Source organism: Aotus nancymaae, unplaced genomic scaffold (assembly GCF_030222135.1).
Source record: "Aotus nancymaae isolate 86718 unplaced genomic scaffold, 86718_ANA_hifiasm-v0.15.2.pri h1tg000053l, whole genome shotgun sequence".
NCBI lineage: Eukaryota > Metazoa > Chordata > Mammalia > Primates > Aotidae > Aotus > Aotus nancymaae.
Genome location: NW_026988467.1, coordinates 17851613 through 17870776, shown reverse-complemented (window position 1 = coordinate 17870776; position 19164 = coordinate 17851613). Strand labels below are relative to the sequence as shown.

At 37.0% G+C, this 19164-nt stretch overlaps 1 protein-coding gene across 34 annotated transcripts in view; it reads left to right on the top strand.

Annotated features, from left to right (window-relative positions):
- Positions 1-19164, top strand: part of EIF4G3 (eukaryotic translation initiation factor 4 gamma 3) — a 377718-nt gene that overhangs the window by 122289 nt on the left and 236265 nt on the right. For all 34 annotated transcript variants that reach the window (XR_010337748.1, XM_064363412.1, XM_021668355.2 and 31 more), the window contains one exon: positions 6153-6281. Coding sequence is in view for 18 of the 34 variants with exons in the window: in XM_064363400.1 (XP_064219470.1) it covers positions 6153-6281 (129 nt within the window). In the remaining 16 variants the exon portion in view is untranslated. The remainder of the gene's footprint in view (positions 1-6152; positions 6282-19164) is intronic.

The following is a 19164-nucleotide window of genomic DNA, read 5'->3' as shown; positions in this document are numbered from 1 at the left end:
ACTAGCTAGCTGAAGTTTTCAGAGTCAAAATTTTAGAACTTTTCTTTCTTGCAGCAATATTTCCTTTCAAGTGTTGTTTCTACTCTGCAGAGTAATAATGTCATACCAATGTAAGTGATATTTTATCACAGTTGTTAGTAGTTTGCTTGTTTTGTCTTTAATCTTGTTTTTGAGGTAGGTGGTGTAGAAGAGGATTAAAGTACACATTAATAAAAGTACATAAAACTTAAAGGTAGAGTTTAACAAATAATTTTAAAGCAAAAAAAAAAGTTTTAAACCAGTTTTTAAAAATCACTATATGGGACAGCATGGTGGCTCCACGCCTGTAATCCCAGCACTTTGAGAGGCCGAGGCAGGCAGATCGCGAGGTCAAGAAATCAAGACCATTCTGGCGAACATGGTGTAACCCCATCTCTTCTAAAAATACAAAAATTAGCCGAGCGTGATGGGGTGTGCCTGTAGTCCCAGCTACTCAGGAGGCTGAGGTAAGAGAATCGCTTGAACCCAGAAGCAGGAGGTTGCAGTGAGCCGAGATCACGCCACTGCACTCCAGCCTGGCAACAGAGTGAGACTCCGTCTTAAAAAAAGAAAATTATATGGCCTTTTCTGTCAGAATTTCTTTTCTCCCCAGAAATAATACTGTCTGCCTTTAAAAAATCATTTCCCGCTTCTCTTTATAGTTTTGCTAAACATGTGTACTTCTGTTGACTAATATGGTTAAGTTTTGCCTGTTTTGGATATTTGGATAAATGGAATCATACTTTCTATATTTGTCTTAATCTTTTACTCAGTACCATTATGAGAGTCATCTAAATTGTGTTATACTAGTTTTGTATTCTGTTTTTGTATAGGAAAATTTTCTGTGTATGAAAATTTCATTATTGATCACAATGAACAATTGGGTTATTTCCAATTTTTGGTTATTAAAACAATGTAATGATGAACATTTTTGTACATGTACCCTGGTGCACATTTTCTTTATTTTCTCCCAGATGTATACCTAGAAGTGGAATGGCTGAGTTATAGGGTATGACTGTTTCCAGGCTTGCCAGTTAATGCCAACTTGCTTCCCAAAGTTAGTGTACCAGTTTGCATTTCTGCCAGCAAGAGAATAAGAATTTTGGAAGCCCCACATTATTACCAATGCAACAATATAGTATCTGTAAGAAACGAAACTTTTCTTGGGCATATTTTCTTTTAAACGTAACAAGCAGTACACACAAACACATATTGCACAAGAAATGGTTGATTTATTTTGCCTACAATTAATATTAACGAAAAGAGAAAAATTTATTTAACTTTGGAGGTAGTTAAGTAGTTGCTGTTATCAGCTGTTCTGAGCTCCCTCCCAGCCTTCATGGTTGAGATGTTAGCAATATCTTTCAAATAACAGGAAAACATACGTTGTTTTCTTTGCATGAGAACTTCTTGCTACTACCTTTAAAGAAGATGGATTTCAACAGTATGACCTGAAATTGAACAGGTTAGCCAGAGAGAACCACCCTTAGCTAGAGAGCAGAAGATTCAGTAATTATTAATTTAGGAATATTTTCAAGAGGTATTTAAATTTTAGTGTAAATTTGATTTTTATCTATAACAATTTAGTTAGCCTTTGTGCCATTTCTTTGGGATAATATTTTGTTAACTATTTCTATTCTGTATAATTTCTAGTTAAAGATGGTATACCTTTTTCCATGACGGAGACATTAAGCCCTGTAAAAATACGTTAAAAGCAAATATGGGATGCCTAATGCACTGTGACATATGTAATAGGGGATCTTATTTCAATTGAATAGAGCCCAGTGAAGCTGAGAGATTTTTATTATATGTAACATCCTGTTTCTAGGAAGAATTTCTTAGAAATTCTGATTCTTCTATTATTTTGATATAGACTTATTTTCATTTGCCTACTTTTATTAGTAGACATCCCCAAATTTGGGAAGATGTGCCCTTCTAGAATATCTAATACCAAAGGATTACTAGTTTCGCAGAACTATTTAGGAGTAGCAAAGAATGCATACCATAGGCATATGCCCATGAAAGTTGATTTTCATTAGTGTTTCCTTTCAGCAAGCTTTTTATGCAGCAAGAGCATAGCACTTTTGGCTTTGAAAAAATGCCTTTTTTCTTTCTCTCAAACATTTGTGTTTTATGGTGCAATATAATAGTTTTGGACAAACCAATGAATACTAATTTTATATGTAATGATTTAAATTGTTCTTTCAGTATTTTTTTTTTTTTTTTTTTTTTTTTTTTTGCGACGGAGTTTCGCTCTTATTACCCAGGCTGGAGTGCAATGGCGCGATCTTGGCTTACCGCAACCTCCGCCTCCTGGGTTCAGGCAATTCTCCTGCCTCAGCCTCCTGAGTAGCTGGGCCATGCCCAGCTAATTTTTTGTATTAGTAGAGACGGGGTTTCACCATGTTGACCAAGATGGTCTCGATCTCTTGACCTCGTGATCCACCCGCCTCGGCCTCCCAAAATGCTCGGATTACAGGCTTGAGCCACCGCGCCCGGCCTCAGTGTTCTTTAGTATATGTCAGTACCTCTTAATATATGTCAGTACCTCTTTATAGCTCTGTAAGAAACATAGCTTACAGTCTTTACAGTTCTGAAGATGTTTTTCCTTTATTATTCCTAATTATTTCATATATTTATTTGCATTGATACCAGTGTACATGTTTATATTTTTAATATATTTAGTTCAGTTATGTTACTTCATTTTCCCATTGGTTGCTATTTCTAGCTTTTTTTGCTGTCATCTGAAATGATGCTGGATATGTCTTTAAGTTTCTGATTTTTGAGGTGAAATTTTTTTTTACGGTGTGTACTCTATAGTGAAATAATTTTGGGGTTATGGTTTTGAAGCACTGTGGGACACATTGCTCTATAATCCTGGGAACATAGTAAGGTAAAGCCAGTCACAGTATCTTATCTATGTCCTGTTTCCCTAGATCCCTGCCAGTAATGGGGCAAAGATTTTTTTAAATTTTACTTTTGTTAGTTTAATTGATAAACTTGTAATGTATTTTAATATTTTTGTCAATAGTATTTAAAAACTTTACTATGATTATCATGGACAAATTTTATATATAGTTTTTTATCAGAATAAATCAGAAGACTGGTCTAAGATAGATTTTATATAGTTAACTTCTTTGCTCTCCTTTTGTTTTCACTTTATTTCACTGTGCAAAATTTTTCCAGTGTTAAAAATATGTATTCATATTGAGGTTTTACTTTAGCAAAATATCAAAATAATTTATTCTAAAACATGGTAAATAATATAAATTCAGAAGCTTTGTTGGTAAGAAATTTGCTTATAAGAACTCTTTATTTCTGATTATTAATTTTCTAAAGTTTATGTTTAAATAGCAATCCAACTTTTCTCCTTTGAAAAATTTCCCTGGTGAGATTTGTATATGCTGTAACATTTCATGGTAAACTTTATGCCCTTATAAAATGTAATAGTCACTGAAAATTGGAAACAAAAATTTTCTAAGAAAATCATAATCAAGTTATTTAAAAAACAAGGATGAAACTAGATACAATTATTTTAAGTCATAATCTTTGGTCATATTGTGGCATCATTTATGTGTCTTTTAACCTGTAAGCTTTTGGTTCTTGTTAGTTATGTGTAAGTCCATTTTATTTCAGTATTGGGATAAGGTAGCTGATATTGAAGATGTTTATATCTGTTTAGAGAGTTATAAGTTATTTGCAGGCTAGATTACCAGGGACTGGATTTTCTTCATATCTTTTGACCGAGTGAATTCCAGGCCATTTTCCTTTTTCCTTGGGCAGAGTCTTTAACTTTATGATAAAATTCAGAAGACTAAGAACTGAAAATAGAGAATAGGTCTAATGATGAATTTTAGCATTTCTTTGCATTATGAATATAGATAGCAATTGTCATTAGTTCCTCTTTACCAAAACGAATATACATTACTATGTCAGGAATTTGTTTTAATATTTTTATACCTGTATTTTGACATAGATCATTTGTTGTCATAGTCTTATGTATTTTATGCATTTAATAACACGATTCTAAGAAGAAGTCCGTATTTTATGCTAGATTGGCAAAGCGTTCATGTTCCTCTCAAATTTAAGAACTACTGCTTAAGGAGAATGGCTTCTTTCATGTTAGCAATGGGCAGAACTGCCCATCATTCATGGAAGTTTGCAAAACCGTCAGTGTTAGTCTGGATTAGACTATGAGAGGGAGGAGCTGGCTAGGATTGATTGGTGGACACTAAATCAGGGGTCTGAATAAAGTGATTTCATACTTGTCATGGGCTGATGAGCAATTTTTTGCTTGCAAAAAATGGGGAACGTAAAATTTTTGGTTACAGAAAAACATGCTGATTATTTTTCAGTTGTATCAATTTGTGATTATTGTATTATATTAGAAAATACAAATGAGAAAAGAAAGAAATTCCTGTAATACTTTCTGTTGACATTTTGGTGTATCCTTATCGATCTTTAAAAATATTAGGTATACATGTTTGTAGATGTATATGTGTGCATTATATGCATACATAAATAAATTATGTGTGTAGAAATATACCTACACATGTGTATGTATATTTAAATGTTCTTTTTAAAATTTTTTTTTATTTAAAGAGATAGGGTCTTCCTCTATCACCCAGGTTGTAGCACAGTGATGTGATCATAGCTCACTGTAAGCCTTAAACTCCTGGGCTCAAGCAGTCCTCTTGCCTCAGCTTCCCAAGTAGCTATGTCTACAGGTGGATGCCACCATGCCTTGCTAATTAAAAAGAAAATTTTTTTTTTTTTAAATAGAGATGAAATGTTGCTATATTGTCCATGCTGATGTGAAACTTCTGTTCTTAAGCAGTCTTCCTGCCTTGGGCTCCCAAAGTGTTGGGATTACAGGCAGGCATGAGCCACAGCACCTGGCCAGATGTACATTTTTTTTATTTTTATTTTTATTTTTTTTGAGATGGAGTTTCGCTCTTGCTACCCAGGCTAGAGTGCAATGGTGCGATCTCGGCTCATTGCAAGCTCCGCCTCCTGGGTTCAGGCCATTCTCCTGCCTCAGCCTCCTGAGTAGCTGGGATTACAGGCGCGCGCCACCATGCCCAGCTAATTTTTTGTATTTTTAGTAGAGACGGGGTTTTACCATGTTGACCAGGATGGTCTTGATCTCTTGACCTCATGATCCACCCGCCTCGGCCTCCCAAAGTGCTGGGATTACAGGCGTGAGCCACCGCGCCCAGCCCCAGATGTACATTTTTTTTTTTTTTTTTTTTTTTTTTTTTTTTTTTTTTTTGAGACGGAGTCTCGCTCTTGTTACCCAGGCTGGAGTGCAATGGCGCGATCTCGGCTCACCGCAACCTCCGCCTCCTGGGTTCAGGCAATTCTCCTGCCTCAGCCTCCTGAGTAGCTGGGATTACAGGCACGCGCCACCGTGCCCAGCTAATTTTTTTTTTGTATTAATAGAGACGGGGTTTCACAATGTTGACCAGGATGGTCTCGATCTCTCGACCTCGTGATCCACCCGCCTCGGCCTCCCAAAGTGCTGGGATTACAGGCTTGAGCCACCGCGCCCGGCCCAGATGTACATTTTTAAAGACAAAAATGAGATTATGTCCTATCAGTAACTTACCATTACTGGGGTTTAGATTTATTGAGATGTAATTTAGTAAAATTCACCTTTTTAAGTGTGCACTTCCGTAAGTCTTGACAAGCACAGAGACATTCAATTCTCACTATAGTCATGATACAGAACAGTTCTGTCATCCTTACAAATCTCCTTGTCCTCTTATGTAATCATCTCCTTCCTCTTTGAACCATTGATTTCTTTCCTGTTCCTTTTACAAAATGGTATCATACAGTTTTTAGTTTTAAGTATTGTTTCTTTCCTGTAGCTTATATTTTCCTTTAAGATTTTTGGTTTTGAGATCATGCTTCAAGAATCTTTTATCAAATTGATGGTAATATTCATGTATATATTTTAAAAGAATTCTATATCTTTTTTAATTTTGAAAATTTCAAGTGTTTATTGAATCTGGTGCTTATTTTAGTGTAAGTTGTAAGGCAGGAAAGCCAATTAAAAATTAGATAGTTCAGTTGTATTTATCAAGATTGATTTACTAATATAATGTGCTTATTAAATATTGATTTCCTCACAGGTAACACAAGTAGCAAGACAGCCGGGAACCCAGACCCCATCCCCTTATTCAGCACATGAAATAAACAAGGGGCATCCAAATCTTGCAGCAACGCCCCCGGGACATGCATCGTCCCCTGGACTCTCTCAAGTAAGAAAAACCTTTTTTAAAAAAAATAAGAAATGTGATTGTAAAAGCATCATTTTTGTTTTTCTAAAGAGACTCCTAAGCAGTAACATTACTTGTATAGTAATTTCTGGTTTGTCTTTGGCATCTTTTCCGACTTAACTGTCCTTAAAGCAGGCTATTAACACATTTCACAGATTTCATTTTGGAGTCATTAGAAATTAACTGTCAGTGATATTTTGATTTAATTATTTTTCATTTTAAAAGAAATTAGCGTATTATTTTGAAGTTCACTAAAAAAACCCTACGAAGCTCTGATTTGCTTTTCGATGCTTAATCTGCTGCCTCTCACCCATTTTGGGTGAAATGTTGATGGTTATTTTCTACTTATGTGAAAATCTGGTATCTTCCCCTCTTGAGCAGCTTCAGTGGGATTTTTTTGTTTGTTGGTTTGGTTGTTTTCTGAGTTGTTTATTGTAATTTGATAGGCTTAAGTTTTTGTTGAACTGTTTAATTGTGAACCCCTTAGTGTATTTCTACTCAATAGGAACAACAGACATTCAGACACTGTTTATAGAAGATTTCCTATGTGTTCCTTGTACTTAAGCTATTTCCCAAGATGTGTTATTTAGCTTGCACCAATTTACTATTGCAAGCTTGTGTGAATTTCCTTGTGGTTAAGAGTTGGCTAGAGTTATAAAGTCTCTTACTGGAATGTGGAGTGTGAGTCAAGCCAATAACCTTAACCTAATTGTGTGAGATTATCAGTATTTATATGTAAGAGCTACTCTTTTTGATAATGAAAATCATAACATTATTTGCAATTTTAGCCTCCATATTTTAGGCCTTTTAGAGCTTGAATAATAGGAGAGATCAGTAATTACTAAGAATAATGCTGAAGATGGTGATTATAAGTCAGGGGCTGATTTTTTTAAAAAATTTTTTCCATCTCCTTCTTGAATTATAGGGGCTGATTTTTTTATTGTTTGTGATTTTTTAGAGACAATTTGTATTCCTTCTTTATTTTTACTTTTTTTAGAGACAGATTCTTGCTCTGTGGCCCAGGCTGGAGTACAGTGGCATGATTATAGCTTTCTGTAACCTTGAACTAACTCCTGGGGTCAAGTGATCTTCCTCCCTCAGCTTCCCAGTTGCTGAGAACACAGCTCATGCCACCATAGCAGGCTCATTTGTTGTTGTTGTTAATTTTTTTGTAGAAATGGGGTCTTGGTATGCTGCTTAGATTGGCCTTGAACTCCTGGCCTCAATCAGTCTTCTCACCTTGACCTCCCAAAGTGTTGGGATTATAGCTATGAGCCACTACGCCTGGCCATGTGCTGATTAACTATATTTTCGACTATAGAATGTTTGGAAAAGGAAGGTACAGTTTGCCAAATCATGACTGAAGTAGCCCTATTAATGAATATATAAATAAGTTTGTCATGAACTTAGTGTTATGCCTAAACTTGTTCTAAATCATTCTTACATAATTTTGAGTTTTAAACATTGAAAACAAGATAAAATAAGCTCCTGTTTGTTTCAATGAGGTTCTTGTGTTGGGATTCTTAGACTGAACACAATCACTCAACTTTTGTTATTAAGTTATATTAATATGAGTCTAATCAGGAGAGAAAAACTATACACTCTCAAGGATATAAAAATAGCAGATATAAAGAGCAAATGCTTATCTTAGGGCTGAGTAGAGGCTCAAATAAGGAACCTTTCTCTCTAGGGCTGAGCCAAAGGCTGTGGTAGAAAAGTCACTGTGGTAGTGTTCAGAACTTTCTGAAACTCTTTGTTCTATAACTTGCTGGAAATTTGCCCTATGAAGTATTGGGAAAAGCTTGCTTCTCTAGCACTAATCTCTTATAGCCAAGAGCTAATGCAGTGCACACTGGCTAAAAGGCTCTTTACAGCATGTCTGTTTCCCACAGACGATTCAAAACATTAGGTCTACTGGATCATGGGTCCCAGTGGTAGAGCAGCTTGCACTGCTCAACCCAAATTTACTGTAGACCCTTCATATGTTGTGTTCCTTACTCAAAATCGGAAACTGCCTAGGTGAATCTGTAGTCAGTTAAGTTAGCACATTCGGATGTAGTATATACATTGTCTCTAAAATCCAAAAATGCCTACCAAACCTACCTCTTATTTTTTATGGCAGGTAGTTTTAGGTGATAGACTAAAATCTTAAGCCCTACCCTGGGCTTAAGATCTTGACCTTGTTGGAGAGGGCATGGTGTGGCTTTCTGAATGGCAATGGTGCCATTTCAGTCTAACTTAACTGAAAATCCACCTTTAGAACTTGTCAGAATTCTGTCCTCTAGGGTGCAGAGGGAAAGCTGTTCCACAGGGAGGTGTCTTAGAAAAGCCCCTGTGCTACATATCTTCCTGAGGGGATACCAGGGTATCTCTTGGCTGCTGGGTACTGTTGCATGCTATGCACTGAAGCAGAAATCTTGCTCTGATGAAGCTATAGCCCATGAGGGGAGCTGGTCATTAGAGAAGCCATCTTTTGGAGAAGCTATCTGAGCTGCAGGAGACTGTAGGAACCAGGAAGCAAAACCCTTTCCTCCCACATATCTCTAGGGCCTTCTATTGACAACACTTAATTTTGTATCATCTGAAATGTTAAAATATTTATAGAGCTCAGATGCATTTTCTCATTACAGGCAACCAGGGTGAATTTTGAGGTGAAAGACAAGCAGTTGATAACAGACATGTAAGGGAAAGAGCTTAGTTTTCCATTTGAAATTCTTACTGTTTCAAGGTGTGATTTGACCCAAGCAGTTGGCCCAAAGGATTTAAGTTTTCTGAAAGATAGACTGCTTGCAAATGCATAGTTGGCATTTAAGAAAAGATGGTCTTCCAGTGGTTTCGCCATTTTTATCAGATGCCTTTAGAAACCAGAGTACATGAATACCAGGGAGAATGGCCACCAAATATTGTGCTGCATTCTTTTGTGGTCTGTTTTGCCACGATTTTGCCTAATCTGATGAATGAACCCGGTAAATCACACCTGGTTCACTGCTCTTTTTTCTCCTTTGTCCTTTCAGACAGAGGGAGGCTTCTATGGATTCTCTGTCTCCTAAGGAAGTTTTTCTAAACTGGCATACCTAGAAAAATGAGGAGTTCTGTGGGAAACTCAAGTTTTTTTAGGTTTCACTGTTGAAACAGTTTGTAGGGGCAGATGCAATGCTTCCCTTCTGTCCTCTCTGAGGGTTTGCTGAGATGACCGTCAGTAGACAGATTAGTAAGAGAAAAAGGCATACAGATTTGTCAATGTGCATGGACACATGAGAGTCCTACAAATATGAAAAGCAAAAGAACGGGGAGATGGTTGAGGCTTGAGTACCCTCTTCGTAGGGGAGGGGAAAGTTGGGTTGGGGATGGGCACAAAGCTCCTCTGAGCTCCTGGGAGGCGGCAGGAAGGTGAAGGATGAGACTTCATTGTGAACAAAGGTTATCTTATTATGAATATTAAATCTCCTAGATAATTTCTTAAGAGTTATCCTCAGAAGTAAAATGAAAAGTCTGTCTTGATGTGGTAATGGCTTTAGTCTCTTCTCTTTTCATGATTAATCTTTTCAGATTATTTGATGAGCTTCGGTTGGGGGCGTCTTAAGACAGTTGTGTTTCTTTTGGAAAGACATTTTCTTAGTCATATCTCTGTGCCCCACCAAGTTCATGGATGGTAATGGAAAGAAGAGCCTTCAAAATAGAGAGGAAAGGATTATAGGCTTGAAGTAAAACCATAGGTTCCAGGGCTCTTTGTTACTTTCTGGTTATATGATATTGAGTAAATTATGTAATACCTCTGGAACTTTGTTTCTTCATCTGTTATGTAGGGGAAAATTAGAACTCTACTGCCCTGTGAGAGTGTTGTTATGATGATTATGTGAAATCCTGCCTCAGAATGGAATTTCCTAAATTTAATAAGTTTCATTTATTATTTGTATGCCTTTTAGACTTCGTTCTCCTCAAGATTTATGTATATGTGCATGTGTGTATGCATGTATCCTTGCCTGCTAATTCTTTTATTTGGCTACCTATTGAGATTTAGTGTGAAACTTAGAAGCTATCTCCAAGGGTTTGAAATGTCATCCCTGTCTTTGCTTATTCTGATATTAGGGTAAAAGTAGGATTTTAGGCTTGATTATTTTCTGTTGGCAGTAATTTGTTTTATTCTTCTGTACAAAACAGATTCCGTCAACTGAGGATAGGATCAAAGCAACTATTCTTTAGCCACACGTCCTCTTTGATGTGACAGTCTCCCCTTCTTCTGTAATTAAATGTTTTTGTCCAAAGTAACTACCTGTGTCTGTCTGTGTACTCATAATCTATTACGGTCTAAGTGAAAGAAGCTAAGCTGAAGAAAAGTGAATTTCATAGCTTTGAAACATAAAAGAGGGAAAATATAGACTATTGTTTCTAACTTCCTCTGCAACCTCATTATCTGCTTCTTTCTCTTTACTAAGACAGGATTTTACACATACACTTGTGGTTTCCTACACCTGTATATGTGCCAAGTTTCAAGGCTTAATGTGCATTTTCCTTTTTTGCATGAGTTGTAGTTCTTTCTAGCTTCTTCCTCTCTGGAGACTTTAGACTATGCCATTTCAAACTATGGTAAATTGGTGAGACAGAGTCTTTATAGGCATAGATTCTTTTCAGTTTCCCTGAAATGGCAACACTTTTAAACAATCTCTAAACCCAGCATGTCTGTACTCTGAGAAGAGTAAATAGTTTGGAATTTAAAAGTATCCTTTAGTGGCAGATTGCAAAGTAAATCTCCTTGGAGGTAGGATACTCTCCAGGGAATCAGGAGTAGGGACTATAATTCAGAGTTCCAACCCTCCTAACACTGTTGTATAATTCAACCTATGGAAGTTCTTATTAATGCCCAGTTTTCTTCTTTGTCAATGAGCAGCTTTTGTTAGATGAGATCTGAATTTGATCTCCATCGGTCTTGAACACTTAACTTCAAAGTAGCTAGTTGTTATGGAAAATTATAAAATGATTTTAGATTTAAAATTACCCAAACTTGTCCTTGTTTCATTCTCTCTCTCTCTCTTTCTTTTTTCTCTCTTTCTCTCTCTTTCTTTCTTGAACAGAAGTTTATTTGAATTTTTTAAAATTACTTTTGAAGATAAGTAAAAACAAAAGAGACTCCTACTTATTGCTTAATTGGTGATGCACATTTGCTTTAACTTAATTTGCACAAAGTAGCAATTACAGACAGACCAAACTGGCACTGATTACCGGGATCAAAATCTAGGTCTTCTCTTTTTTCTCTTGGCATCATTGTCTAGACTTCTAGGCTTTTGGAGCTATATTCACAGTAATTAAGTGAGAAGTCATGCACAAAATGATGCCAAAGAAGTGGGGTAATAGGTGTTATCTGCCTGCTGTTTCTGGATTTCATTTGGTTCTCTGTTTTTTTCTGGGAGAGGAACTCCTTCTGTAGCATGTAATGTATAGTAGCTGATATGATAATGGTATATGATCCATTGGTTAGATTCTTTATTGTCTATGGAAATACTAAATAGAGTTCTTCATTGAGGAGTAGTAATTGGTCGTGATGCTTATTTTTACGTTACAGTTTTCATCATTAGTAAAGGATGAGTTGCAAATGACTCATGGTCCCAACAACCATTTTTGCTTGATCTAGCTTCTGGGAATCTTTTTTTATTTACTAAGGAGAATTTCTCTGTGTTGTCTCATAATTGTTCAGGGACTGACTGCTCCAGCTTTTGTAAGCTGTTTTTTCTTTATTGTTTTTTATTTTTAGAGACAGGACCTCACTCCGTCACCAAGGCTGGAGTTCAGTAGTGTGATCATACCTCACTGCAACCTTGAACCCCTGGACTCAAGTAGTCCAGGTAACTGGGACTGTATGCCAGCTCCACGTTGACTGACTAATTTTTTAATGTTTTGTAGAGATGGGACTTACTTTGTAGCCAAGGCAGGTTTTGTTTCTAAATCCTGGCCTCATATAGTCCTCCAGCTTCAGACTCCCGAAGTAGTGGGATTATAGGCGTGAGCCATGGTATCCTGGCATTCTTCTTAGACCTTGTCTCTACAAAAAATGTAAAAAATATTAGCCAGGTGTGGTGGCACACATTTGTAGTCCCAGCTACTTGGGAGGCTGAGGTGAGAGGATCTCTTGAGTCTGGGATGTTGAGGCGGTAGTGAGCTGGGATTACATCACTGCACTCCAGACTGGATGGCAGAGTGAAACCCTGTCTCAAAGGAGAAAAAAAAAAATAAAATAAAAATAAAGGTGAATAGTGACTTTTCCTTGCTGCATATGCTTACTTTCTTTTTTTTTTTTTAAATGCCTTTTGCGAAGAATATAAATTCTGAGTTTGATGCATCCAGGTTAGCCATAATAAAGTAGAGGAAGCTATGAAAGTTTACCTTAAGAAAACATCACAAAAAGGAGCTGGAACCACTCCTTCTGAAACTACTCCAAACAATCCAAAAAGAGGAAATCCTTCCCAAATCTTTTTTTTTTTTTTTTTTTTTTTTTTTTTGAGACAAGAGTCTCAGTTTTTCGCCAGGCGCCAGGCTGGAGGGCAGTGGAACAATCTTGGCTCACTGCAACCTCCGCCTCCCAAGTTCAAGCAATTCTCCTGCCTCAGCCTCCTGAGTAGCTGGGACTACAGACACACACCACCATGCCCAGCTAATTTTTGTATTTTTAGTAGAGACGGGGTTTCACCATGTTGGCCAGGATGGTCTCGATCTCTTGACTTCATGATCTGCCCGCCTCGGCCTCCCAGAGTGCTGGGATTACAGGCTTGAGCCACCGTGCCCGGCCCTTCCCAGATCATTTTCTGAGACAAACATCATCCTGATACCAAAACCCGGCAGAGACTCAACAAGAAAAGAAAACTTCAGGCCAATATCCATGATGAACATACATGCAAAAATCTTCAATAAAATACTGGCAATCCAATTGCAACAGCACATCAAAAAGCTTATCCATCACAATCAAGTAGGCTTCATTCCAGGGATGCAAGGCTGGTTCAACATACGCACGTCTATAAACATAATCCACGACATAAACAGAACCAAAGACAAAAACCACATGATTATCTCAATAGATGCAGAGAAAGTCTTCAACAAAATTCAGTAGCCCTTTATGCTAAAAACTCAGTAAACTTGAGATATGTTCCTTCAACATCTAAACAGTAAAAGCTATTTACGCCACACCTACAGCCAATATCATGCTGAATGGGCAAAAACTGGAAGCATTCCCTTTGAAATCTGGCACTAGACAAGGATGCCCTCTTTCACCACTCCTATTCAATATAGTATTGGACGTTCTAGCCAGAGCAATTTGGCAAGAAAAAAAAAGCGTATTCAATTCGGAAAAGAGGAAGTCAAATTGTCTCTATTTGCAGATGACATGGTTGTATATTTAGAAGACCCTATCATCTCAGCCCAAAATCTCCTTAAACCGATAAGCAACTTCAGCAAAATCTCAGGATGCAAAATCAATGTGCAGAAATCACAAGCATTTCTATACACCAATAACAGACTAACAGAGAGCCAAATCATGAGCAAACTCCCATTCACAATTGCTACAAAGAGAATAAATAAAATACCTAGGAATGCAACTAACAATGGATGTAAAGGACCTCTTCAAGGAGAACTACAAACCACTACTCAAGGAAATAAGAGAGGACACAAACAGATGACGAAACATTCCATGCTCATGGTTAGGAAGCATCAATTTAGTATAATGGCTGTATTGCCCATAGTAATTTATACATTCAGTGCTATCCCCATCAAGCTACCAATGACCTTCTTCACAGAACTGGAAAAAAACACCTTAAACTTCATATGGAACCAAAAAGGGAGCCATAGCCAAGACAATGCTAAGCAAAAAGAACAAACCTGGAGGCATCACGCTACCCGACTTCAAACTATACTACAAGGCTACAGTAATCAAAACAGCATGGTACTGGTACCAAAACAGAGCTATAGACCAATGGAACAGAACAGAGGCCTTGGAGGCAACACCACACATCTACAGCCATCTGATCTTTGACAAACCTGACAAAAACAAGCAATGGGGAAAGGATTCCCTGTTTAATAAATGGTGTTGGGAAAACTGGCTAGCCATATGCAGAAAGCAGAAACTGGACCCCTTCCTGACACCTTACACTAAAATTAACTCCAGATGGAATAAAGATTTAAATATAAGACCTAACACCATAAAAACCCTAGAAGAAAACCTAGGTAAAACCATTCAGGACATAGGCATAGGCAAGGACTTCGTGACTAAAACACCAAAAGCATTGATAGCAAAAGCCAAAATAGACGAATGGGACCTAATTAAACTCCAGAGCTTCTGTACAACCAACGAAACAATCATTAGAGTGAACCAGCAACCAACAGAATGAGAAAAAACTTTTGCAATCTACCCATCTGACAAAGGGCTAATATCTAGAATCTACAAAGAACTTAAACAGATTTAGAAGAAAAAAACAAACCCATCCAAAAGTGGGTGAAGGTTATGAACAGACACTTTTCAAAAGAAGACATAGGCCGGGCGCGGTGGCTCAAGCCTGTAATCCCAGCACTTTGGGAGGCCGAGGCAGGTGGATCACGAGGTCAAGAGATCGAGACCATCCTGGTCAACATGGTGAAACCCCGTCTCTACTAATACAAAAAATTAGCTGGGCACGGTGGCGCATGCCTGTAATCCCAGCTACTCAGGAGGCTGAGGCAGGAGAATTGCCTGAACTCAGGAGGCAGAGGTTGCGGTGAGCCGAGATCGCGCCATTGCACTCCAGCCTGGGTATCAAGAGTGAAACTCCGTCTCAAAAAAAAAAAAAGAAGACATATAGGCCAAAAAACATATGAAAAAATGCTCATCATCACTGATTATTAGAGAAATGCAAATCAAAACCACATTGAGATACCACCTCATGCCAGTTAGAATGGCGATCATTAATAAATCTGGAGACAACAGATGCTGGAAAGGATGTGGAGAAATAGGAACACTTTTACACTGTTGGTGGGGGTGTAAATTAGTTCAGTCATCGTGGAAGACAGTGTGGCACTTCCTCAAGGACCTAGAAATAGAAATTCCATTTGACCCAGCAATCCCATTACTGGGTATGTACCCATAGGATTATAAATCATTCTATTATAAAGACACATGCACACATATGTTCATTGTGGCACTGTTTACAATGGCAAAGACCTGGAACCAACCCAGATGCTCATCAATGATAGATTGGACAAGGAAAATGTGGCACATATACACCATGGAATACTATGCAGCCATAAAAAATGATGAGTTTGTGTCGTTTGTAGGGACAAACAGATGAATCTGGAAACCATAATTCTCAGCAAACTGACACAAGAACAGAAAATCAAATACCGCATGTTCTTACTCATAGGCGGGTGTTGAACAATGAGAACACATGGACACAGGAAGGGGAGCATCACACGCTGGGGTCTATTGGGGGGGGCAAGGGAGGGTCACCGGGGTGCAGGGGAGGTCAGGGAGGGCTAGCATGGGGAGAAATGCCAGATGTAGGTGACGGGGGGATGGAGGCAGCAAACCACATTGCCATGTGTGTACCTATGCAACAATCCTGCATGATCTGCACATGTACCCCAGACCCTAAAGTACATTAAAGAAAAAAAAGTAAACATCACATTTAATTGTGGAACTAGATGAGTATTCAATTTAATTAAAAAAAAAAAAAAGCAAAATTCATATTTTTTACACTCCCCATAGTCCCCACTTTGAAACACATTGTATCTATCTAAGGCAGTATTTGAGGTGAACTTACCAGGTTTCTTTAGCATATCATAAATGTAAACATGAATATTTTATAGGCCTTTGTAACTTGCTTTTAAATTAATGACATTTGCAAAGACATGTTATCCGTAAAGTGTTTAATGACAATATTTGTTGACATTTTTAACAAAAGGTAGGTTTTTAAGAATCTACTCATATTATCAACTTAAAAAAACGAAATGGAGGATTTGTCACTACAGGGATCAACTCAGTGCAGTCAGTACTATGGGCATCCAAACCCACACCAAGTCCCCATGTACCACGAATGCAGGTTCCAAAGAATCATGGTAAGCTTTTCTAATTGCTGAGATTTATTTTAATAAATAAATATTTATTATTAATATTTTTATATTTATATTAATTTATATTAAGCATAATTAATTTATAAATAATTATAAATTTATATTTTTATTATGAAAAATTATGTTTATAAATAATTATAAATAAGTATAATTTAGTTATATTTATATATTTATATATTATTAATATTTATATAATAATAAATAGTATTTATTAAATAAATAAATATTTATTAAAATAAATCTCAACTTGATTAGAAGATACTTGATTAGAAGAGTTCAGCTCTTTTGGTCATTTTTTTGTTGGTGTTAAAATATCAGTTGTAACCATATTTATAAAGCACTCTTGACCAAGTGTTTTTCTAATAGGTGTTTCATCTTTTCTTTCTTTTCTTTTCTTTTTTTTTTTTTTTTGAGGCAAGGTTTCACCCTGTCCCAGCCTGGAGTGCAATGGTGTGTTCTCCAATCACTGCAGTCCCCACCTCTCAGACTCAAGCGATCCTCCTGCCTTAGTCTCCTGAATAGCTGGGACTAGCTGACTTTTTGTATTTTTTGTAGAAATGGGATTTCCATATGTTACACAGGCCTGTCTACAACTCCTGAGTTCAAGCAACCCTCCTGCCTTGGCCTCCCAGAGTGCTGGGATTGCAGTCGTGAGTCACCATGCCTGGCCTAGGTGTTTAATCTTTTATGCAGTCCTGTAACTTACCTTTAAATGTGCCTGAAGCAGTTTTTATGTTTGATTATACTTCTCTTTGTATTGCCTGTAGCCAAAAAAAATTCCAGTTATTTTCTTTCAACATTTTTGTGGTTAGTTTTTAAATGTTGCTGCAAGAGTGATGGTTAGGTACAGTTATTTTTCAGACTTCTCATCCTAAGTCTTATGTCCATTTGGCAAATCCACATGGCTAGAACCCACATTTTAGAGTATCTAAGTAGTAATTCAGCACTATCACAGCAAAGTAAAGAATTTTCTAAGAACCAACCTGATTGTGATTTTGTAAGCATTTCTTTACTTCACTTTGATGTAGGCTCAGTTTTTTCTTGATGATGTTTATTTTCCCTTAAATCCTGTCAGAGGAAAAAGGTTTAGGATTTTGTCTTTTATATTTGATCAGCTATTTCTTTTGGACGCTTCCTGGGAGACTCTTCTTTTCTTCTCTGGCTACCTCTCATCTGTTTTAAGAAATCATGAAAAACCTCTGTCAGCATTTTCCTTTCAAGTTTACCTCTTGGTAATATCACACGTCATTTATTTCCCGTAGATTTGGGGGAGAAACTCACTTTAGTGCCACTGATTATTTATCTCATTGTGACATTCAGATTTTTAGATTTTAACGGTTCTGAAAATTGCTTATTCAGTTCAGCTACAGAGATCAGCATGTGTCAGTAAATTTTAGGATGAAAAATAGAACAGCTAACTTTTAAGAATAATGAGGAAATTGTGCAGTTTGACTATTCAATTTAAAGTGCTTGTGATAGTTCCTACAAAGATATATATGTGATTCAGAGAGTGTTATGGGGGAAGTGAGCAACAGATCTCTGAGAGAAAACTCAGTAGAGAGGTTAAGTACCATAGTAGACATGTATAATACTGTCTTGAGTTTAGTCAGGTAAATGGATATATACGTCTATTCAGATTTATTGTAGCTGACGGGAACATGCAGATTGTGAGGGCAAGCTTATTCAGGACTGTTTTTTTTTTTTTTTTTTTTTTCTTCATAAGGGATCAAGTAAAAAAATTTACTTAAAAGTCACAAACTACAAAGTGTAGTATACAAAGGCTAGCTATCTTTAAAGAACTAAGAATTGTGAATTTCAGTGACTCAGCAATCAATAAAAAGCCAGCAACACACACATCATCTTGTAGATGCAAGATCATTTTAAATTTTCTCAATGAATGGTAAAGAGAGGTTAATTTAGTTATATTTTAAGCAAATAAAATCAATTAAGTATAAAGAGTGAATATTATAAATTGATACATAGAATGACTATTAGGAAATAAAAATGTTGGGCTGGATGAGGTGGCTCATGCTTGTAATCCCAGCACTTGAGAGGCTGAGATGGGCAGTTCGCTTGAGCGTAGGAGTTTGAGACCAGCCTGGGCAACGTGGGGAAACTTCATCTCTACACAAATTAACTGGGTGTGGCGGTGTGGGCCTTTAGTCTCACCTGATTGGGTGGCTAAAGTGGGAGGATCACCTTAGCCCAGGAGGTCAGGGCTGCAGTAAGCCATGCTTGTGCCACTGCACTCCAGCTTTGGGAACAGAGTGAGACCCTGTCTTCAAAAAAAAGAAAAGAAAAGAAAATTGGTATAATTTACTTACTAAACCAAGAAACATTTTTCTCAGTGCATACATGTATGTACTGTTTTTTTTTTCTCTGATGTCTAGTCATGCTTATAATTAGGTAACATGAAGGGCTAAGTCTGATTTCCAAACTTTTCGTCAGTTGATGAACCCTTTTTTCTGTGAAGAATGATGAACTTTCAAGCTATCTGAATTGTCTCTCTTGTGTGTGTGTCTTTTCTGTGAACTACTTTGTTCCCTAGAAAACCCCTAAGTAGGTGGCATATCGAAAAAACCATGTTGCCAACATTTTGTTACACTTTTCATGTAAAACAAATTTCTATGTCTCTTCACTGCCAGTGTTACTCCAGTTACAAGTAATACACTATATTATTCAAAACTCTGTTTATGATTCCACATCTTATTACTCTTGATCACCATGAAAATTGTCCATTTTCTTTTATAGTTAGTTCAGTTTCCAATTTTCACATGTC